Source organism: Sus scrofa, chromosome 1, assembly GCF_054392235.1.
Source record: "Sus scrofa isolate SSC_HxYL_T2T_F1_AM1 chromosome 1, Sscrofa_HxYL_maternal_Yorkshire_Landrace_v2.0, whole genome shotgun sequence".
Classification (NCBI taxonomy): Eukaryota; Metazoa; Chordata; class Mammalia; order Artiodactyla; family Suidae; genus Sus; species Sus scrofa.
Genome location: NC_139383.1, coordinates 233,140,112 through 233,164,961, shown reverse-complemented (window position 1 = coordinate 233,164,961; position 24,850 = coordinate 233,140,112). Strand labels below are relative to the sequence as shown.

General features: G+C 40.3%; 1 protein-coding gene across 3 annotated transcripts in view; it reads right to left on the bottom strand.

Annotated features, from left to right (window-relative positions):
- PIP5K1B (phosphatidylinositol-4-phosphate 5-kinase type 1 beta) overlaps positions 1 to 24,850 on the bottom strand; it is a 340,526-nt gene that overhangs the window by 58,753 nt on the left and 256,923 nt on the right. For all 3 annotated transcript variants that reach the window (XM_021064629.2, XM_021064626.2, XM_084987622.1), the window contains one exon: positions 23,606 to 23,750. In XM_021064629.2, coding sequence (XP_020920288.1) covers positions 23,606 to 23,750 — 145 coding nt within the window. The remainder of the gene's footprint in view (positions 1 to 23,605; positions 23,751 to 24,850) is intronic.

Below are 24,850 nucleotides of genomic sequence, written 5' to 3'. Positions count from 1 at the left end.
TAGTGCCATTTGCAGCAACATGAATAGACCTAGAGATTATCAGGTCAGACAAAGCGAAGTAAGTCAGACATAGACAAATACTATGATATCACATATATGGAATCTTAAAAAAATACATATGAACTTATTTACAAAATAGAAACAGACTCACAGACATAGAAAAAAACTTAGGTTATAGAAGGGGAAAGGGTCTTGGTGGAAGAATTAGGCATATGAGATTAACAGATATACATCACTATATATAATATAAAACAAGGATTTACTGTATAGCACAGGGAACTATATTCACTATCATATAATAAATTATAATGGAAAAGAATCTGAAAAGGAATATATGAGTTACTTTAATGTACACCTGAAACTAACATAAAATTGTAAATCAACTATACTTCAATAAAAAAGAAAATGTCATAGATCTAAAAACAAAACAAAAAGGAAAAAATAAAAGAAAAATGGAAAAGAAAATTTCCTAGACCCAAAGGAAGTGAGTGTACAGACTGAAATGGCCCATTGAGTACACTTTACAATGGATAAAAATAAGACCCACTCCAAAGCACTTTATCAGGAAAAAGTGAAAATCTGAAACTTTCATGGAGGGAAGACAAATAGGTCACATGTAAAGAATCAGGAAGCAGAATGATTTTGAACTTCTCAACAAAAGCCTGGAGAGCCTGAAGACAATGGAATATTGCCTTTAAAAATCTAAAGGAAAACTCTCCAAAATAAAATGCTATACCTTGCCAAACTATAACTTGTAAATAAGCTTAGCATAAAGACAGTTTTAGATATGCAAGAGCTCAAAAAATTTGCTGCTCACAACTCCTTTTCTGAAAAAGACACTGGAGGATATACTCCACAAAAACAATGGAACAATGTCCAAAGAGGAAGATTTGAGAACTATTAAGCAGGGGAACTAATATCAGAGATGAAGGTGAAGGTGGTGCCCAGGATGACAGCTGTGCACCAAGTGGGGAGGGCAGACTGAATCAGGTCAGAAGGCTCTGGGGAGAGAGACTTCAGGTGGACAGTGATGCATCTGAACCAATTACTCATGGTGGATAGCTTGAGATTCATTTAGTAAGGACTAATTAGTAAGAAGTACTGGACAACTAAGTAAACAAAAAAGAACAGGCCACTTTATTTTCAGGAAAAATAATAAGGAAAAGTAATGAGACTTTACAATAAGGGGTAGCTGTGAACTGTGATTATGACATAATAAGGTAAATAACACTCAAAATTATGATGCAATTCTACTAGGGGGATAGAGGAGGAGAGAAGGGTTAGTGTCAAGGTATTTTGTATAAATAGAAGGGAACTATACTATTCTTTTCCAAAATAAGAATACAGAATAGCAACACAAGCATTTTGTTCAGAGAGATGGAGAGAAAGAGCCACAAAATCAGATAAAAAAGGTGAAAGTGATTTGCCTTTGGGAGGGAAGAAATGGGAATAGGCAGTAGATGAGTAAGTGGTTTTTCCTAATAGCACCTAAAATACTATTTGACACCAAAGTATATTTTTGAAAAAATAAAACCTAGAAAAATATGGAAAAAGGTATGAGGAGAATGGAGCCATAGAAATATGCATGACATAAAGTGGCATTTATGCTATGATTACAATCATATTACAAATCATACATGTATGAAAAGAGTTTGGTTGTGGTTTTACAAAGGCATTAACAAATATGTTATCAGCAACACTCTCTAACCAGCTGAGCCAACCAGCGACTGGTTAACCAATATATTAAAGAGGTAGGATTAAGAATATAATTTAGGAGTTCCCCTTGTGGCGCAGTGGAAACGAATCTGACTAGGAACCATGAGGTTCTGGGTTTGATCCCCGGCCTTGATCAGTGGGTTAAGGATCTGGCATTGCCGTGAGCTGTGGTGTAGGTCGCAGAGGTGGCTTGGATCTGGCATTGCTGTGGCTGTGGTGAAGGCCAGTGGCTATAGCTCCAATTAGACCCCTAGCCTGGGGACGTCCATATGCCACAAGTATGGCCCTAAAAAAGGACACACACACAAAAGACAACAACAAAAAAGAATATAATTTAGAAACTTGTCTTATAACTTCTAAATCTTACAGAATTGTCATCAAATAAACTAAAACAAGTTGCTTGACCCTGAAAAAAAAAAAAGAGTAACTGCTTTCTTTTCCAAACTCCCTACCCTATAAAGTTCTTATATAATTTTTATAATCAGGAAATGAATTCACAAAGTTAAAAAAGTGCATTCCTTATCATGGACTGAAAATTGGTTCAGAATTAGTTCTACTTTTTGAAAGATTTTAAGTTATCAAGGAAAGCTCCTGAGGGGCTGGCGTTTTCTCTCTTTATTCCAAGTCAGTATTGCGAATACCATGACCCAACTATCTAAAAATTATCAGTTAATCAAAGGTAATGATTATGTTAATTTTTCTACTCAGTGCCAGGAATCTGAGATAGAGCCTCTGCAATGCAGTAAAAACCATTGTTCTGTCAGTTCTGAGGAAATGAGAAAAAAATATTTCCGAATATCCAACATTAACACTGCTTGAACAAAGAAAAGTTAATCTTTTAAAATTTGTGAGACTCTTGCATTACAATGAATTGTTATTTTAATGTTTAAGAAATGAAATGAAACCAGTTCTGTGGTCCATCTCTGGAGACATCTCAGGCAACATTATGAAGATCCCATCAGATTTAAAAAATAATTAAAAATAGTATGTGAGAAAAAGAATGTGTATATGTATGTGTGATTGTACAGTAGAAAATTACAGAACACTGTAAACCAGTTATGATGAAAAAAATAAAAATCATTTTAAAAAAGAAAAGTTAGCTAAAAAAAAAACCAGTAATGCCTTTTCAGTGCACATGTGATATATGATGAAATTTAGTTAACTACCAAATAAGTGAAAAAAGGTAAAAAAAATCATACCTAGTTCTAAAGCTCAAAGCTACAAAATCTTAAATGTTGCATGGATGTCTCTGAATGAAAATGAATATGGAGAAAACTGAATTTCTTTGACTAATATTTGCATAAACCTTTCTCTTACCTGTAGGATGCTCTGTTTGAAACCCATTTCCACAGAGGAGGCTTTTAGTTTCAGGGGTAAGTGATCCTGTGGGTGGTATTTTAGCTGAAACAGTCTAAGCAATTACTTAAGAGGCAGAAAATGTCTCATTAAAAAAAAAATACTGCTTTTTTTCCTAACAGGCTGTGTCTGGCACTACCACTGGTGCCTACATAACTACCATAGTTCCCTGTGTTTGCTAAAAGAACTCCATATTTTGAGTTAAGGCAGTGGGTGGAGATCGGTAGTCTCAGGGCAGGTAGGCCTCTTCCCAGACTCCTTTGGAAGAAGAGGTGGTCCTGTGATCTAGTTCTGGCCATGAGCTGTTAGGAGGATGCTGCTAGGGTCATGACGGGGAAAGCTTCCCTGCAGACCCCCTACCCACTGGATAAAAGAACAGACCACTGCAATAGGCAACAACCTCTCACCTTTTTTACTTTGCTTTTTATGTTTCCTTCCTGCATCTCTGGAGTAAGGACATGATGTCTGAAGCTGTGGCAGCTACTTTGTGACCATGGGGCAACAATATGGAAAGAGCCTGGATCCATGAGAATGTCACTGGGCAGCTGTGCCCACCTTGGCCTGCATATTCCTGGACTTTATACATCAAGTAAATGACAAATACTCTTTGTTGTATTTTAAGCCAGTACTATCCAAACTTTTTAAATGTTATAACATACAGGACAAGATAATATTTATACTGCCCTACATGGAACATGGAAGACTGCTGGCACCTGAGGTGTCTAACCCTAGGGCTTTGGCTATTCTTTTTTTTTTTTTTTTTTTAAATGAGAGTTGCAACATTTATTTCAGTTTCTTTTTTCTTTTTTTTTTTTTTTTTTTTTTTTGCCCCACCCACGGCACGTGGAAGTTCGGGGGCCAGGGATCAAACCTGTGCCACAGCAGTGACTCGAGCCACAGTTCGGGAATGCAGGCCACCAGAGAACTCCCGGCTTTGGCTATTCTCAGCTCCCCCTCTCACCACCCTGAAGACTTAAGGGATAAATACCTCTGCCAACATTTTTGTAGCTCACAAGTAAGCCTCACCATATAGGTTGGGAAGTTCTAGTTTAAGCCTTGCTTACTAGTGGGTAGTCTGTTACTTGGGCTTAAAGGATTTCTAACTAATACTGGGCTCACTTCTATTTCTTAATGCAAAATGACAAGATTTCATATCTCATACATTCTTCAGCAACATATAAATACATAAGAAACACTGATCTAAGTCTAAATCACATCACATGATCTCACTGACTGGACTATTTGTTATTTAACCTGTATTCTTTTTTGTCTGTCATGGGGTCACTTCCTAATTGACTAGGATCACATTTCATGAGATCCCCAAACAGGAATGTTTTCAAATGATGCAACCAAAAATATATTCATTGTGATTGAAGAACCATAGATTTTAGAGGAAAAAAATCCATTCGTACCTGGACGTTCATTTTATGTGTCAAGTTACTATTTGTTTTTCTTTGATACCGTCTTAAGTTTGGATACACAATGGCCTTGGTAGTAACTGATTTTTATATGTTCCTAAGTAAGTCCCTTTAACCAACTCTACTAGTGCTTACCTTAGAGGGTTGACAGGTGCAAGAAATAAAATAATCTCTGCTTGGAAACAACATGGTATAGAGTAGGCATCTAATACATGGTCTTAAAATTATGATCAAAACAAAAAATATAAAAATTATGCATCAATTCATGGTAGCGATGTAACTCACCAGTTTTCAAAAAAAATCTTCCATATTTAGTAAAAGTTTTTATAAATATTATTACATTACATAAGTGGTACAAAAGTATGAAGCTCTCGCCACCCCCTAGAATTCATGTAATTATTTCAATCGGCAGTCAGCTCCCAGGTGACCTGTCTTCCTGTCTTGGCAAAGAGGTGCCATGCTCAGGTTACAGCTGAGAGCTGCATGTGCTTCAACAAAAATATCCAGTTCCCTTGTTCTCCGGAGATCATACTGAGGGCTTTATGTGGGAGCCCCTTGTTTATTAAGGGCTGTTTTTATGTCACTAGGCAAGGAAATGAATTTTAAATCTGTCCCAGTCACAGAATGACGCACAGGACTGAATGACAATCACGAGCAAACTGGGGAACTCAGCTCTTTCACAGCTCCCGGGGTGATGGGTTCAATGCCTCTGTCTGCACTTGAAAAGACAGATGTACTAATTATTGTTACAAATAAGGCTAGAAGCAAGTCATCAGGATACGTCTTCCTGGAATTAAGCTTTTTAACAAAATTGCATTTCCCTTTTAGGGCTTTCTTCTTAGTTCAACAAGGATAAGCATCTCAAAGATTGCATTTGGATAAAGGAAGAAACATTTTTTGAGCACTTATAATACCAGCAAAATGGACACTATCATTGGGACATGGGGCTTTTTGCTCCTTAGCACTCTTCCTTTGCTGCGGACATCACAGTCTGCTCTGGGCAAGTCATCTTTCCTAACTCTTTTCTCCTAATTCACTTTGCATAGATTCTTCATTGAACTGAATACCGCTTGCCTTCCATTGTATCTATTTATGCAAATATTACAGTTGAAGAACGAAGATTTTCCAGTTTTTAATCCTCTCTAGCATCTTATATAATGTCCGGTGACTAGAAGGTCCTCCCCAAATGTCTACAGATATTAAGTTAAAGTATGTGAGAATGTACAGGATCTATATTAATTATGTGGTAAGGATCCCAGCCTGAGATGCTGAGATGAGACAATGTCCATTTTTAGAACTTTGATCTGTTGGGTAGGCCCGTAGGGAAGGTCCATTCCAAGTCTATTTGCTGAGGGTTGAGGGAAATCTAAGAAAGTAAACGAACTGCATCATGTCTTAATTATATATATACATATGGCTGTGCCCAAGGCATGCAGAAATTCCAGGCCCAGGGATTGAACCTCCACCACAGCAGTGACAACACCAAATTCTGAATTGCTAGGTCACCAGGGAACTCCTGAATCAGATCTTAGGTATCAGACAGGATGTCTAGCTCAGGAGCAGGCTAAGCCCAAGGATTCATGCTTTAGTCCTAGAGTGAAAGACACAGAGAAAGTCACAGCGTGGGGGCTGCTTCCTGATTTGCAGTCTTCTTATGGGCTACCAATCAAAGCAAAAATACAAAGGGCTTATTGCACAATAGACCTTTTGTTTTTCTTTCTTTTTAGGGCTGCACCTGTGGCATATGGAGGTTCCCAGGCTAGGGGTTGAATCAGAGCTGTAGCCACTGGCCTACGCCACAGCCACAGCAACATGAGATCCAAGCCACATCTGCGACCACACCACAGCTCATGGCAATGCTGGATCCGCAACCCTCTGAGTGAGGCCAGGGATTGAACCTGCATCCTCATGAACACTAGTCAGGTTGGTTACTGCTGAGCCACAATGGGAACTCCTGAAGAATAGACTTTTGAACTCATTCATACCCAACCAGGCATGTACTCATCATAGAGGAATCCACTGTTGATGACTGTGTCTATTTGGAGTGAGGCTGCTCGGAACAAGTGGGAGGAAGGGTAAGTCCTAGTACCAGTTGTACTGTTAGGTCATGCTGCAACCTCAGAATTCTTACTCAGCACCTCTCTGGGCCTCTCAATTTCTAGACAAAGAAGAAGAGGCTGATGGGACACATCCCAGCTAATTATACTGTTACCTTGAACCCCTCTAAGACAACAATAAAGAGTTAAAAAAGACATAAACTTATAAAAAGGGCCGAAGATGGGGAGAGAGTAACAGAGAAAACATTCTGGAGCCTAGAAGGTCTAGAGACAGGTACTAACTGATTGCAAACCCAAGAGAGCTGAGCCCTAAGCTGCCACTGTGGAAAGCAGAGAGACACAGCCGGACAAATACTCCAGCTTATTTCTGCAGAAGACGGGAAGGCTTTCCCCCCTACTCTGATGAGGATACAGGACAGAGGACATCTGGACCCAGAGATACCATAGGCAGTTGAGGGAAAAGACAGTGATGAGGTGAAGTGTGTCTATTCGATGCGGAGACACAAAGCCCTCTTCCCTACCACAGGTGGTTCCAAAAGGCTGACATCGAGACCTTTCCTTTTCAAGCAAGAAACTGGAAGCATCTTCTATAGGGAAGTTGTTCAGGTCACAGCAAGACAGGGAGACACCAAACTTGGTTCTACCATCAAAGAGTCCAGCTGGATACCCTTTAGTGAAACCTGATTAATTCAAATGCTTAAGCTTCTAGTCAGATTTTTAGTTTCCCAATCAAAAACGTGGTTGAGCAACAAATAAGGATCTCTAGAAATTGAAGGAAAACTTTCAATATGAAAAAAATGCTGATCAAAACAAACAGAAAAAGGCAAACCACATGAAAATTGAAACCAAAAGGTGAGAAGAGACAAAAAACAGAGCAAACCAAAAAACAAAATCCTGCTATCTTCAGAGAGAAAATAGAAGAACTTTCAACTGTGCAATAAGGTAAGATTGCTAAGAAAGAACAAAAAAGAATTTTTATGCAATATGGCAACAGACATGAAAATCTCCATGGAAGGATTAGGAGATAAATTAGAGAGGCTCTCTCAGAAAGTAAAATAGAAAGAACAATAGATGGAAATGAACAGAGAAAGATAAACTGGAGGATAAACCTAGAAGGTTCTATATGCATAAAAGGAGTTGCAGAAATAAGAAAGAAAACAGAGGGAGGGAATTAAAAAAATAGTTATGAAAATTTCCCCAAACTCGAAAGCATGCCTTTGCAGATCAGAAAAGCCCTCTGACTGTTCAACACAATGGTAGAAAAGAGACCTGCACCAAAGCCTACCGTCATGAACCACTGAGACACTAGGGGGAAACTGAAGAGATTATTAGCTCTGGAAAAAAAATACTGGCCATACACAGAAGATCAGGAATCAGAATAGCACTACATTTCTCAATAGTGACTGGAAACTGGAAAATAATGGAGCAAAGCTTTCCAAATTAAAAACAATAACAAAAAAGATTTACTGTGTAGAGTTCTATGTCAGCTAACCTATCAATCAAGTGTTAGAGTTAGAATAAAGACTTGATTGGAGGTACCAGCTCACAATGGTCAGAACAGCCATCATTAGTAAGTCTACAAATAACAAATGCTGGAGAGGGTGTGGAGAAAAGGGAACCCTCCTACACTGTTGGTGGGAATGTAAACTGGTAAAACCACTATAGAAAACAGTATGGAGGTACCTCAGAAAACTAAATATAGAACTACCACATGATCCAGCAATCTCACTTCTGGACTCATATCTGAAAAAAACTTTCACTGAAAAGACATACGCACCCCTATGTTCACTGAAGAACTAGTCATAATAGCCCAAGGCATGGAAACAATCTAAATATCCAATGACAAGAAGATGTGGTACATATACACAAAGGAATACTACTCAGCCATAAGAAAGAAGAAAATAATGGCATCTGCAGCAACATGGATGCAATTAGAGATTATCATACTAAGTGAAGTACATCAGAAAGAGAAAGACAAATACTGTATGATATCACTTATATCTGGAATCTAAATGGCACAAATGAACTTATCTACAGAAAAGAAACAAACTCATGGACATGGAGAACAGACAAGTGGTTGCTAAGGGGGAGAGGGAGGGAGTGAGACACACTGGGATTATGGGCTTAGCAGATGCAAACTATTGCCTTTGGAATGGATAAGCAATGAGATCCTGCTGTATAGCATAGAGAACTATATCTAGTCACTTGTACTGGAACATGATGGAGGATAATGTGAGAAAAAGAATGTGTATATATATGAATAACTGGGTCATTTTGCTGTACAGCAGAAATTGACAGAATATTGTAAATCAACTATAATAAAAATATTTTCTAAAAAAAAGATTTGATTGGACATGCAAGGCCTTGACTATTTTGCCTCCCATGAATCCTCAGGAAGATACTGGAGGACATGCTCCACCAAAATGAAGGAGTAAGCCAAAACAAACAAACGAACAAACAAAAAACAGGCAGATACAGGATAGGATAAATGGGGAACCAAAACAGAAAAATGTGATTAGGATTCCAGGATGCTTGAGAAGGGAAACATCAAGATAACACACATGCTTCAGCCCTAGAGGACAACTGTTGCAGACAGGAGCAGAAGGCTTTGCAGAAAACTTATATAAGACAATGAAACTAACAGAACATGATGTGTCTAAATAGTTGGGGAAGCAATTAAGGCAACTGGTGGAGAGTTTAGGTTTCCATTAAGTACAAACACACAGAAAGCTAAGAAAACAAAAGAACAAGATGATTATTTACTACAGAGAAAACAATTATACAGAAAAGGAAACCCAAACATAATATTTATACACCTATAATAATAAAATCCTAGATGTAGATCTAAGCACAAGCATGATGTAACTACTCTGGGAGGGTGGGTGGGGCTGAGTGGGAAGGATGCATATATGGGGTGGGTGTGGAGTGGGGAAAAGATAGTTAAATCTTCATCTTCTATAGTGAGAAGTTATTAACTAATGTCTAAATCGGAAAGGTCAGGAAACAGCAATATAAGCATGCTATTTAGAGATATGGAATTAACTACCAAATGAATCAGCTAAAAGAGTGGAAGTGGTGGCATTTGGGGACAGAAAAGTATAGGAGAAGGTAAACCAAGACCTGCCTTTTTTTCCTAATAAATTTTATAGAACTCTGGTAAACTCAGTGCACAGAATTTTAATATAAAAAATAAAAAAGTAAAAAACAAAAGACCTGGATGACATGATGTCAAAAGGACCCTTCTATTTCCAAACCTCCATGATTCTTTTAGGGCAAATTTTGCTACTAGGATTGGAAAAGTACCAGGATGGTGGGCAGGGAAATTCATAAATTAACCTTGGCATGCCTGTTTTCTCTCCTGTCACAACTCAGTGATGACAAAGAAATGGCCAAGAAGAATTAGTAGGATACACCCAGATACACTTAAAAAGATTAAACACCTATTCCCAGATAAAATGCTTAAACTCAGAAATATTCTTCCAATGTGATGAGAAACAACAAAAGAAAAGACATAAAAACACATATTTTCTCCATGTAGCCATCAGTTTGACATTTTCATTTTAGCCAAATCCTTTGCTGAACTTCTAAGCACTATTTTTTAAAAACTGAAGTATAGTTGATTTACAATGTTGTGTTAATTTCTGCTGTATAGCAAAGTGATTCATATATACGCTCTTTTAAAAATATTCTTTTCCATGATAGCTTATCATAGGACATTAAATGTAGTTCTCTGTGCTATACAGTAGGATCTTGTGGTTCATCCCTCCATGTATAATAGCTTACATCTGCTAAACCCAACCTCCCACTCCATCCCTTCCCTAACCCCCTTCCCCTTGGCAACTAAACACTAATTTTTCATATGGCTGGCCAGAAAAGTAATGAGCTCATTTATATCATTATATATTTCATTTTTATTACTTTATCTTTGAAAGTAGGTTATTAAATGATTACATTTTGGATTAACATTACTCTGATTTGAGATTTTATCATGCTTCTGGATTCTCTCATTACCCTTATCTAAGTCTCCTCATACCCAGACTATCTTGAGCTGCAAGAAAAGGCTGCTGTGTAGTCTCCTGATACCCAGACTATCTTGAGCTGCAAGAAAAGGCTGTTGTGTACATGTGTTTAGTCTGCCTGTGGGGAGGGTTTGGGGGGGATCTGTCAATTTCTTTGAAATTAATGAGCCCTCAGTAATGAGCCCTCAGTAGCAGGACTTGCACAATGAAAGTCCTCTGCCTCCAGAGATCAAAAAGTCATTCTAAATTGCAGGGAAATAAAGCTGCTTACTGTAGAGATAATTCTACAGTTAACAAAAGATTAAACAGAGGATGGTGGGGATCTATTTCCTTTGAGTCTTGCAAGAAATGATGTTGGTTACTTTGTTTATATTTGAGGTATATCACAGAAGTAACATCAAACTTGGGATCCTGGCGGAGCCTGGCAACAAAGGGTCCCTGGGTGGAGGAAGAATGGCGGGAGCTGGGAGAGTCTGGAAGGAGTTCACCCATCACCATCTCAGGCCCTGGCAGTCACCACTACTTTGTATGTGATGTCAGGAGAGGGCACAGCTCAGAAGGCAAATGGGAATGCAGGGGGTGCACCAAAGAGAAGCCATGGCAATTGAAGTGATGTGGACAAGCCTATGGCAAGGCCCTCTGTGGGGCAACTTGGGCAAGAGCTGTCTAGGGCATGCCAACTTGCATAAGACCAGCTTAACCAAAAGGTGGAACTGGAGTGTGGTGCTCTCAAATCAAACAGAGAGAAATGGTCAGGATTAAGAGGGTGGCTTCTAGGGGCGAAGAAGGACCAAACTGACCTCTAACGCAGTGTCATAAAAGCCATGAAATCTTAAAGAGATGGCTTTGATTGCCCACTGAATCAAGGATCTCTGCAGACTCAAAGAAATCAAGAATGGCTGCTGAGCAAAAATGTACTTTGGCCTCAGGTCACAGAGACTGAGCTGTAAAGTAGGTTTAGGGTAGGCTGGAGTCTCTCCAGAGGTGTTGCTAACTTCCTTTAAGGCAAGGGAACCTTTGGTTAAGATATGTCCAGGTAGGTCTGAAATACAAGGAAGGCACTGAGGTCCTGTTTCCTCACTATAATCTTGAAAACCCATCCACTTCGCTATGGTTTTGTGTTTAGGACATTCCATGTTATGTCCTCTTAATTCCTTGAACGAGCCTATCTGTGTTTCATCTGAACCATGAGGCAAAGAAATGGTTTCACTCCTCAGAAAGGAGACAAAGAGAGGAGCATTCCCAAAGAATTTTTTTTTTTTTGAAAAAACCTCTAGCAGCATGCCTAAGGTTTCCTTGAGCAAAGGGCTAAAACCTACATGGAGGAACAGATCACACTCTGAGAAGCATTTCTCTAGAGGTTCCATGGAGGAAAGAGGATTGGGGAGGGCCTGCAGAGGTATATGCACCACCAGCAAACCATTCTTCCAGAGATGCTGCATTAGTGGTTGAAGTCAAGGGAAAGAGAGATACAGCTTTCTGGTTCCAGAACTATGAGGCAAAAATGGATAAAAGAGGTTATTTTTGATCAGTTAGGATATCCAAGGGCTGGGCAACATTTGTTCATCTTTTTTTGCCCCATATGGCTTACCCATCAATTGCATCCATGAAAAATATCTTAATAATGCACAAAAAGCACCTAGAAATATTACCATTCCCCAATTCATCAAATCCTGTGAGCATTCTTTGAATTAATGTTGAATCCTAAATTATTCTTCATAAATGTCAGGTATCTGAAAAATTCACTTCAATTTCCTGCCTGGCTGAAACATATGAGGGAATCATTTGAAAAGTTAATCACTTCAGAAATAATTCTATAATTTGTCAAAAAAAAAAAAAAGGAGAGAGAGGCATCTAGTAAAATCCAGGTGTAGACTATATGATGTAAATCTGGGTATTTTGGCTGGGTTTGGGGAGGGGCAGCTAAACTAACAGGCATATGACTAAGCTGCTATCAGGCTCCAATTTCCTCTGCAGGTGCTCCAGTCACAACCGGAGAAAAGATGGGGCACGACTCTTAGGTTTGTCTATAATGCCAGCATGCCTAACATGGTCCTCATTTCTAATATGAGATATTCTTCTCTTCGAAGGCTGGGTATAACAAAGCAGGCTCCTGCTTCAGGGTTGTGAGGAGGGTTATTCTTTCCAAACATGTATCATCATTTGTTTGGCGACCTAGTTTCCTACACTGGAGACTAAACCCTTCTCTTCACTATAAGGAGGACGGCAGTGACATGGCATCCCTCCACCTTCCAAATGCGTGTTTGCTCAAACTGAGTTCTAGTCAGTGGTTGAGATAGGGTGGGCTGGGGCACTCCAATACAGTGTCTCATTAGGACATGGGTGATGGCTATCTTGCCTCCAGACTACATGGGCTGTTCTATCACCTGGATCCCCCAAGATTACAAACTTCTTTGTGGAATTCTTGAGCTGAGGAATCTTATCTACCCCAGGTGCTTGGAATTAGCTAAGACAATTCTATGAGGTTTTTTCTTTTCTTTCTTTTTAGGACCACACCCATGGCATAGGAAGTTCCCAGGCTAGGGGTTAAATGGGAGCTGCAGCTGCCAGCCTATGGCACAGCCACAGCAATGCTGGATCTGAGCCACACCTGTGACCTATACCACAGTTTATGGCAACACTGGATCCTTAACCCACTGAGTCAAGCCAGGGATCCAACCCATATCCTCATGGACACCATGGCAGGTTCTTGACCTGCTCAACCACAATGGGAACTCCTTCTCTGAGTATCTATAGCCAGCATCTACTCTAGCCCAGGGAAAGCATTATTGTTGGTAAATACTGGAGTACTGCACAAACCATTAGAAAAAAAAAAAAAGATTACAGCTACTTTACATTCTATTATTGCCTTGGCATGGTAATAAATTGGCTCTATGAGTCCTCTTATAAGGGTCTAAACTGATTCTTGTTCTTGCACACACACTCTACCTTTGCAAAGCTTTGATCTTTGTAATTCTTTCTTATGAAAGATTTTACATCTATCTAGTTTTTTCTCTGGGTGCTGTGGCTGTTATTTCTATCCTGTTTGAATTCTTTTTTGCAATGTTGGGCAAACCACATTCCTCAGGCTCCTTGGCTAGGTTCTGCAGTTGTGGACATGGGCAGGAGAGTGGGCGGGAGGAGGAGAGAAGACTTTGGCTTCCTTCTTTCTCATTTTTCTTTCTCCCTTCTTTGGGTGATATATCTGGAGCCAGCTGAGTCCCTGCCACTATCCTAGCTCTTTTTGTTGTTGTTGTTCTTTTTTTGGGGGGTGGTGGTGGTGCACTGCTGCATGTGGGGCATATGGAAGTTCCCAGGCTAGCAGTCGAAGAGGAGCTGCAACTGCCAGCCTACACCACAGCCACAGCAACACAGGATCTGAGCCATGTCTGTGACCTACACCACAGCTCATGGCAAGGCTGGATCCTTAACCCACTGAGCAAGGCCAGGGATCGAACCTGCATCCTCATGGTTACTGGTTGGGTTTGTTACTGCTGAGCCACAATGGGAACTCCAATGCCAGCTCTTTAGACGACATCTTACTCCACTGTCCCTGCTCCGAAGAGGACATCCAGTCCTCAGGTGGGGCCATCCCTCAAGAGTTTCGGTTCTGATAACATGGCTGGGATCATGCTAGGAGGTGCTTCCTGAAGTTATTTTCCTGTGTTTCTACAACTTTCCCCTTTCACTTTTCCAGCTTTCCATGCTCTGGAACCAATTCTCTTTCCTAAATTCTCTTTGAAATTCCAAGTGTGTTTTCTGTTTCCTTGACAGGACTCTGACTAATAAAGTAGTCTCAAAGGGCTTTTTGCCAAAAACAACTACATCTTGCCCCTTACAGTGGAACTTAACAGGGAAGCTGCAAGGTGTTAGGGTCTGGAATCACTTGGTTATTTTAACAATTATTTGGAGGCTTCTTACTAGGTGCCAAGAGGTATTATAAGTGCTTTCCAATTCTCATTTCATTGAATCTTTATTACAATGCTTTGGGGCAGTAGTATCATAATCCACATTTTACAAATGAGGAACCAAGGCATACAAAGGTAAGGTGACTCGCCCAGTGTTCAATAGTTAGAAGTGGCAATTGGAGGGCTGATGTCCTAACTGATGATTTATAATGATGAAAGTGAAAGTGAAACCAGCCTGGGGTTGCTGGTGGCAGTGGTGGTGGTAAAATGGTCTGTCTGCAAGGTAGGTGTAGTCAGATTAAGAAGTATAAAAGCATAGAGAGTCAGGAGAAGCCAGATTCGATATTTGGCATTGACAGGAGGGCTGCAGAGACCTTCCATGGGACTGGTAAAGCCCGAGATTGGCACTGAGGTACAGTAGGTAGGTATCTGTTTGCAGAGATACTGCAGGCACATGCTGTCCCTCTCTGGAGGTTATTATGGTTAGAGAATTGGAACTACCAATAAGTTTTTGCAACCAACTTTTTTTTCCCTTTTTCTTGTAAGTAATAAAGGTTCCTTCTAACCTTACTATGTCAGCAGAGTATATGGGATTTTTTTTTTTTTTTTTTTTTTTTTTGCATTTTAGGGCTGCACCCACAGTATGTGGAAGTTCCCAGGCCAGGGGTGGAATCGGAGCTAGAGCTGCTGGCCCACACCACAGCAACATGGGATCTGAGCTGCAGCTGCAACCTACACCACAGCTTACGGTAATGCTTGATTCTTAACCCACTGAGCGAGGCCAGGTATTGAACCTGCATCCTGATGGATCCTACTGGGATTTGCTAACCCCTGAGCCATGAAGGGAACTCCTGGGATTTTCTAAATCAAGCAGAAACATACCTAACACAAGTCTCTTCTCAGTGAAATTCTGCCATTTGCAACACTGTGGATGGAACTAGGGGTACTATGAATAGTGAAATGTGTCAGAGCAAGATAAATACTATATGATATCATTTATATGTGAAATCTAAAAAATAAATGAATGAATATAATAAAACCAGAAACAAACACAGGGAGATAAATTAGTGGTTACCAGTGAGGAGAGAGGGAGGGGTAAGATAGGGGTAGGGAATTAATACATACAAACTACCATGTATAAAATAAATAAGCAGCAAGGAAAGGATATGTTGTATAGCAAAAGGAATCTAGCCAATATTTTATCATAACTTTAAACAGAGTATAACCTATAAAAATATTGAATCACTATGTAGTATACCTGAAACTAACATAGTATTATAAATCAACTATGCTTCAATTAAAAAAAAGTCTCTTTTCAATGATCATATAACAATTTGGAGTCAATCTGGAAAGCTGGAAATAAAAATGTAAGGAAATAGCTATTTTAGGGTTTTTTTGGAATTTAAATTTATATGTCATTTTTAGCATTTGAACACTAAGACTCTAATATCTTTGAAAGTGAAAATCTTCGCTCAAAATCACATGGAAAACAGAAAAGGCAAAACAGAGAACAGAACTTGTGCAGATGTTACTGAATTTCCATTAAAAGCATCATCCAAAAGTCATCTTGTCTGAGACGTGACAATATGGACGAGGGCAGCTATTGAATAGCTGAGGCTCTGTCTTATATTAATTATTAGAGCTGTGGGTGGAAATCATGGCTCTATTTTTTAGCCATCTGACCTCAGGAAAGTCAGCTAATGTTGCATCCCTCATCTGTAAACCGAAGATAATAAGTATAATGACCTTGTAGGTTTGCTGTGAGAATTAAGTGGCTTGAACCATGTTAAGAACTTAACATGGGAGTTCTTATTGGGGGCAGTGGAAATGAATCCCACTAGTATTCATGAGATGTGGGTTTGATCCCTGGCCTCACTCAGTGGGTCAGAGATCTGGCATTGCTGTGAGTTGTGGTGTAGGTTGCAGATGTGGCTCGGATACTGAGTTGCTGTGGCTGTGGCACAGGTCAGCAGCTGTAGCTCCGACTTGACCCCTAGCCTGGGAACTTCCATATAGCTCAGATGTGGCCCTAAAAAGCCAAAAAAAAAAAAAAAAAAAAGAAATGAACTTAATACAGACTCTCAACAAGGTCCAATAAATAATTAGCTATTATTGTAGTAATTATTGGATTATTACTGATGGTTGAAGTACAACTAGTACTACGATAAAAAGTTCCCATAGCTATCATTTTTTAAAAATAAACAAACTTAGCCAAATGACTTCTATATTAAACATCATAGGTAGATGCTAACATAAGCCCAGTACTTTGCCTACTGGAAATACTTTAGTTATTAAGCAGCACAAAATGGTTCAAACACAGAGCCAGAATTCATATTAGGAAAAACAATCAACTAATTAATCTGTGCATAATAGACACATTAAGGATAAGAAGTCTTTGGAGGCCATAATGAAAGGCACAGTAGAAAGAACATGAGGCTTGGACCTCAGACCTGTGTTCCAGTTTAGACCCTATTTGCAGGCTACATGACCTTGAATGTGTCACATAATACATGTCTCTGCATTTCTCTTTCCTTGCCTTTCAGACACATCTGTAAGATAATGGGTCTCTAACATTTGGGATGGCTCTATTTGTATGTCTTTAAATTTGAATGGTAAGCAATTTGTGGGGAGGAACAGGTGGCGAGAGACAACTGTTCCACCCTCTCCTAGGGTTACTGGACTTAACTGGCAGGAAGAAAGGGGCACAGAACTGTGGCTGGAACCACCACACCAGGCTCTGAGATCTAGAATGTTGGATTCATCATTTAGGGAGCCTTTGCCAGCTGTCCCTCTGTGTACAAATGACCAGTGGTTTTCCTCTGGCCTATCTGCCCTTCTCATAATACTCCAAATGTCTTCAGGATGAGCCAACTATTAGAAATAGCCACCAGCAAAACATGAGACTGAACAGGGTGGTGAGGCTGGTGAAGGTGTCTTTGATGGGGAGAGGATAAATAAATTGGAATGCAGTAGGGCTTTTGAACCTTAATGTACAATCAGAGCATCAGCTTTGCTACCAGGGGTGGAGGAAATCATGAAAAGAATTAATATGCATGTGTGTACCCAATTTTTTTTTTGGTTGCAGCACGTAGTGGCTTGAGGTCAGATCTCAGTTCCCCCACCAGGGAATGAACCCAGACCACAGTAGGGAAAGCACTTGAGTCCTAACCACTAGACCACCAGGGAACTCTCAATTGTTTATAACTTTGAGATAAAACACATTTGCCTCTGTATTTCTTTACTTTTTTCTTTTTTGGCTGTATCTGTGGCATGTGGAAGTTCCTAGGCCAGGGACTGAACCCTTGCTATAGCAGTGACCAGAGGTACATAAGTGACAATGCTGAATTCTTAACCTGTTGAGGCACCAGGGAACTCTGCTCTCTATTTTTCTTTCTCTCGCTCTCTCTCTCTCTCTTCTTTTTTTTTGGTCTTTTTAGGGCTGCATTCAAGGAACATGGAAGTTGCCAGGCTAGGTGTCAAATCAGAGCCACAGTTGCCAGCCTGTACCACAGCCACAGGGGGTTGAATCAGAGCCATGGCTGCCAGCCTACACCACAGCCACAGCAATATCGGATCCGAGTCACGTCTATGATCTACGCTGCATCTTGCAGCAACACGGGATCCTTAACCCAATGAGCTACTTCGGGAACTCCCTCTTTCTCTTAGTGCTCAATTTATACCTCCTTTAAAAGAACATTATTCTTTTTTTTTTTTTTTTTTTTTTTTGGTCTTTTTAGGGTTGCATTCAAGGAACATGGAAGTTCCCAGGCTAAGGTTGGAATCGGAGCAGTAGCTGCTGGCCTATGCCACAGCCATGGCAACACCAGATCAGAGCCATGTCTTCGAACTATATTACAGCTCACGGTAATGCCAGATCCTTAACCCACTGAGCAGTGCTGGGGATCAAATCTGCATCCTCATGGATACTAGTCAAATTTGTTTCCACTGAGCCATGATGGGAACTCCCCTAAAAGAACACTATTCCTTTTTTTTTTTGGCTTTTTGCTTTTTCTAGGGCCGCTCCCACGGCATATGGAGACTCCCAGGCTAGGGGTCTTATCGGAGCCATAGTCACCGGCCTATGCCAGAGCCACAGTAACTCGGGATCTGAGCCGCATCAGCAACCTACACCACAGCTCACGGCAACACTGGCTCCTTGACCCATTGAGCAAGGCCAGGGATCAAACCCACAACCTCATGGTTCCTAGTCGGATTCGTTAACCACTGCGCCATGATGAGAACTCCTAAAAGAACACTATTTTTATTAGGAAAGAAAAACTCAAGATTCAAAAATCAGAATCTAAATCTCACTCTTTAGAAGCATTCACCCAAAGTTTCTCTTTATTCCTATGAATTGCTTGCTCTAACACAGGACTGTAGAGTAGAACTTGAAAGTATGTACTTTCAGCAATCAGGTTAAATATACACTTTAAAAAATGACACTGATTTTTCTTTGCTTCCTAGTCAATTTTTGGAGTACACTTAAAAAAAAAAAAAGAAGAAATTGCTATTGGAGCTTTTGAAGTCACAAGAATAATCCTTTAGGAAAGGAAATAATTGTAAGAGAAAGCAGTGTGCAACGGCAGTATGTAATTTAGGTGTGGTGACATCCAGGCACTAACTGACACTTCAAACTTAAGGATTCTGAAAAGATTGTCAGAAATGACAACTGCTAGTCGAAGTATTTACAGTGTATTTAAGTGCAGATATGTATAATATAAGGTGGAAATGGGAAAACAGACCTTTTCTGCCTTAACAGAAAAATGATTCATAGAATTAAGAAAGAGAACAACCTAACATGGGAATTATAATGTCAGTTTTCTTTCCTGGCTTTCTGTTTTAGGTTTGAAACCTTAGGGCCAGATGAGACTAAGGATACTGTCTATCTATTGCCTCAAGAGACATCACACAGGACCAGAAGGACTCTAAAGGAAAAAATGATAGGAACAAAATACGACAACTTCGAAGTTACCGTAGTGGCTCAGCAATAACGAGCCTGACTAGTATCCATGAGGATGTGGGTTCAATCCCTGACTTCACTTAGTGCGTTAAATATCCAGATCCAGGAGTTCCCGTCATGGCTTGGTGGTTAATGAATCTGACTAGGAACCATGAGGTTTCGGGTTCGATCCTTGGCCTTGCTCAGTGGGTTAAGGATCCAGTGTTACTGTGAGCTGTGGTGTAGGTTGGTGGCTACAGCTCCAATTAGACCCCTAGCCTGGGAACCTCCATATGCTGCGGGAGCGGCTCTAGAAAAGATAGATAGATATCCAGATCCAGCCTTGCTGTGAGATGTGGCATAGGTCACAGACATGGCTCAGATCCCGCATTGCTGTGGCTGTGGCGTAGGCCAGTGTCTGCAGTTCCTATTCGACCCCCAGCTTGGGAACTTCCATATGCTGCAGATGTGGCCCTAAAAAGAAAAAAAAACGAAAAAAAATTTAAAAAGATGGCAACTTCTGTTCAGTCTGCTGGTAAAGACTTCCTCATTGAAAAATTAGCAGGGGGCATGGTGGGTAGGGAAGCAGGCATATTGATTCCTGGGGAATCATAGGCCATTATTCCTCTTCAGGATTCTTCAGCACCTCTGTGGCCTTTTTTTTTTTTTTTTTTTTTTTTTGCAACTTTTCCTATGATTTCCCTAAGGTAGTTGTTAAATTGAGATCTGTGGCATGACTTTGGCTGCTCTTATACATCATGGCTAAAAGCAGAAAGGCCCACAGAAGCAGGCAGGCAAGAGAAGAGGTGGACAAAGCAGAAGGTGTTGTCCTTGGAGGGTCTAGTCAGGGTCTCCCCTCCAGCTGATAAATGCCAAGAAGCACTGGAGCCAAATGGTGCCAGAACTCATGATTTTTCAAAAGCATCTGGGTATCTTAGTGAAAATATACCATTTAGAAATGTGAGCTTCAGAGTTCCCATCATGGCCCAGTGGTTAGTTAACAAACCCAACTAGGATCCATGAGGATGCAGGTTCGATCCCTGACCTTGCTCAGTGTGTTAAGGATTCGGCATTGCTGTGAGTTGTGGTGTAGGTCACAGACATGGCTAGGATCTCCCGTTGCTGTGGCTGTGCCCTCCAATTTGGCCCCTAGCCTGGGGATATCCATATGCCACCTAAAAAGACAAAAGAAAAAGTCAGTTTCTTTGAAAAACATTCTTGGCTCACAACTTGCTTTTCTTTGGCTTGCATTCCTTTGGCAGGATGCCTACTTGGTTGTGACAAAGGCTGCAAGGTGGCTGGTGGGCCAGTTCGGTGGTGTGTACTGAGAGTGATTTCCTGATGTTCAGTCCAGAGCCCACTTCTCAAGCCTTTTTACAGACTTTTGTGAATTCCCTGTATCAAATCACTTTCTGCTTAAGACAGAGTGGTTTCTTATTCTTTTTTTTTTTTTTTTTTTTTTGTCTTTTTGTCTTTTTAGGGCCACACCTGCAGCATATGTAGGTTCCCAGGCTAGGGGTCAAATCAGAGCCACAGCTGCCAGCCTAGTGTCTGTGACCTACACCACAGCTCATGGCAACGCCAGATCCTAAACCCACAGAGCGAGGTCAGGGGTCAAACCCGCATCCTCATGGATACTAGTTGGGTTTGTTAACCACTAAACCATCATGGGAACTCTGATTTCTTATTCTTGCAACTGAATCTGGACAGAGAGCTAAATATAAGATATCAAATTGCAACTTAGAGATCCAATGCCACAGAAGATTTATTTCAAACAATTCACTGCAAAAAGAAAGGGAAAAATACCATAGGTAATATTGATGTTTTCCCCATCTGAATATACATGACACCTAGAATCCACATAAATAAAAGCAACAAGAATTATACCATAGCTCTGGAGCACACAGAGGAAACACTGAGCTGGCCAGGAAGGATTGGGAGTCAGAAGGAGGCAGTGCCAGACCCTGGGGAAATCTTATTAAACACTCAAGAATTGAACACCTCTGGCCAAGAAACTGGGTACTTAACCACAAATACTGCCATCAAAACCAAACAAAACTCTTTTATTTTTGTGCTGACAATTTCAGAAACTAACTTAATAGCATACCCAACTATCCGTCCCTGATAATGAGAACAGTAGCAGAACAGCGGTATGAAATCACCACGGCTTCACATGAGAATTGTTTTTGACCTTGCCAAGAATGTAATGTGACTTTCCAGCCATCTTTTGAGCTGCTATTTATATTTACGAGCTAAAGAACTGGGTTCAGCTGTACTATAAAGACAGGAAAAACTGTTGCTTGCCTCATTTACATAAATCTGAACACGGTACATGTTAATGTTAGGTATAAGTCACTTTAAATTTTTCTCATCTGAGGAAGCGAACCAAATGACTTTTTATAGTTCAGGTGAGTTGAATAATTTACAATGGAGCCTTGTTTGTTGGTCCTATAACAGAGCTATCTAAATGGAAGCCCAGGCAAGATTTGTGGCTCACCTCGTCATTTGTTCCTGGGCTGTCTCACCTGCTAGTACCTAACCTTTATCTAGCCAAGAGAGAAGGTAACAGCAACAAAAACGAATTTCTACAGAAGCTCCAACTGCAAAACCACAACTTGCTAGAATTTATAAATACACATATATTAAAAATGAATCCACCATACTGAGTCCTCTTTTTGGCAGTGAACCAAATTGCTAGCCTGGATGTGGAAAATAATGTAGAGTATAAAAAGCATTTCAACTGCACAAATCTGATCTTCATTCTCAAGAGCTGAATTTCAATAAGAACTGGTTCAACATTTAAGAGATCATTATTGAGAACATATACACAGTAGTCCCTGTCCTGTACTTGAAGCAAGTTACAACACTGTTTATATAAAAATAGAAAAAACAGCTAATCCCACAGTGTTGTGATCTCTTTGACAAGGCATCATCCTCTATAACTAGCACCGATGTTTGAGGACGTTTTGTTTAAACAAGAAAAATGTCAAATAACAAATTTTCTTTTTTCTTTTTTCTTTTCTTTTTTTTTTTTGCTTTTTAAGGGCTGTACCTATGAAAGTTCCCAGGCTAGGGGTGGAATCTGAGCTGCAGCTGCTGGCCCACACCACAGCCACAGCAACGTAGGATCCAAGCCTACATCACAGGCCATGGCAATGACGGATCCTTAAGCCACTGAGTGAGGTCAGGAATCAAACTCGCATCCTCATGGATACCAGTTGGATTTGTTATCACTGAGACATGATAGGAACTCCACAAATTAACTTTCTATCAAAGAAATTTCAGTGCCCTACCCCATATTCAGATTAACATTAAATGTTCAAGAGTCACTGTATTAATTTCCTCTTGCTGCGGTGATGAATTGTCATAAATGAAATGGCTTAAAACAATACAAATTTATTATCTTGCAGCTTTGGTGGTCAGAAGTCCCAAGATCCCAGGTGCAGGGAGAACTGGGTTCCTTGGTGGGTGCTCTAAGGGAGAATCTGTTTCCTTATCTGTTTTGGCTTCTAGACTCCGCCTGCACTCCTTGGCTCATGCCCCATCCTCCACCTTCAAAGCCAAGAGTCTTCAAACTCTCCTCTCTCTCTGACCTCTGCTTTTGCCATCACCTCTCCTTGCCTGACTCTAGCCTTCCTGACTTCCCCTTACAAGGACCCCATGATTACACTTGGCCTGTGTATATCATTCAGGATACTCTTCCCATCTCCAGATCTTTCACTCGGTCGTGCTGGCAAAGCCCCTTTTGCTCTAGAAGGTAAGAGAGTCATAGGTGCCAGGGATTAGGATGTAGGCAACTTTGGGGGTTATTCTGTTTACTATAGGTGTCACTCATACGAGAAGAGAATATTCAAAGATCTTTGTAGTTATTTGTGTAAATATGAACCAAGAATGCTTGCTAAAAAAAAAAAACATTCATAAGAAATTATTAAAATAAAAATGATGCAAGATTTGTCTTCTTCCATAGAAGCAAGTATATAGTTTCTACAGAATATAATAGTTAACTGTAAAGAAAATATCAGCAACATTTTCCCTCAGGTGCACTTCCTGCCACAGTAATAATCCAGCCTTTTCTCTCTTCCTTTTACTTACAGGGCAGGTGACAGTCACATCCTGGTTGTTAGGGATGACTTGTTCTCATTCAGATACACAGGTAACAACCAATTGGTAATCTGACCACACTAAGTATTACCTGTTTGAATAAAGCGTTGTCCTATCATGGGCATAATGTTCATTGACGTATAAGGAAGAAGATGAAATTGTGGTCGCCAAGGAAGTGGCTTCAAACAGCGACGGGGTGCTAGGCACCAGGTCTGGCCTGTGTCGGGATCCCAGCGCTGGGTAACAAAAGGCAAACACACACACTCATGAATCTCACTAACAAATGCTGCTTTAGTGTCTCTAATAATTTAAACGAGTCAAAAGCATTAATTTTACATATCAGGCTGCAAATTAAATTATGAATTAACTGTGCTTTTCTGAACTGCAGCAGAAATGTAAAATAGCTTCTTGCAAACAGGTTAAACAGAAAGGAAACGGCTTTAATTTACAAAATGGCTTATGGAAATGACATTATGAGTGTTCTTTTAAAAACCTAATAAAGTGATTTACTGTTTCAAAAGATGACATAAAAAGCTCCTAGGAGCATAAGGGGATAATTCGACAGAGATTAAAAGGATGACTGGCAAATGTATAAACAGAATCTGCTTTCCCCTCCTGAGGATAGGCACTTATCTGATTCTCAGGGCAGATCTAAGAACTCAGACTTTTTCAGAGCCAGGAAATGCTTCACAGAGTAACAGCCAGCTATACCTTAACCCTGTTTCAGCCCACATATATCTTTAAGTATTATCCACAGCTCTTCTTCACATTATATTTTAACAGCAAGGCTGCCTCTTTAAAAATGAGGGATTTCCTGTCATGGTGCAGTGGAAACGAATCCAACTAGTATCAATAGGATACGGGTTCGAACCCTGGCTTTGCTCAGTGGGTGGGGGATCTGGTGTTGCCATGAGCTGGGTGTGCATCACAGATGCGGCTCAGATCCCGTATTGCTGTGGCTGTGGTGAAGGCTGGCAGCTGTAGATCTGATTCGATCTCTGGCCTAGTAACTTACATATGCCGCAGGTGCAGTCCTTAAAAGAAGAAAAGAGAGAGAAATCCCTTATTTTTCTTTAAATCATGGGCACCAATGAAAACACCTATGCAAGAGCCCTCCCTCATCAGGAAAGTGGAATAGTCAAGGCTGAGCAGGAACTCATGCCCGTTTTCTCTGAGTTTATGTGGATTCTTTCTTTCTTTCTTTTTTAAGAGTTGAATCTGGATCATTTTAAATTGTCTTGTCCTAAACTTTGGGCAAATTCACATCCATTATTGGCTGGCCTGTCAGTGATAGTGTTTTGATGAAAGGTCCAGCCACATAGAACAAAGCTCCCTT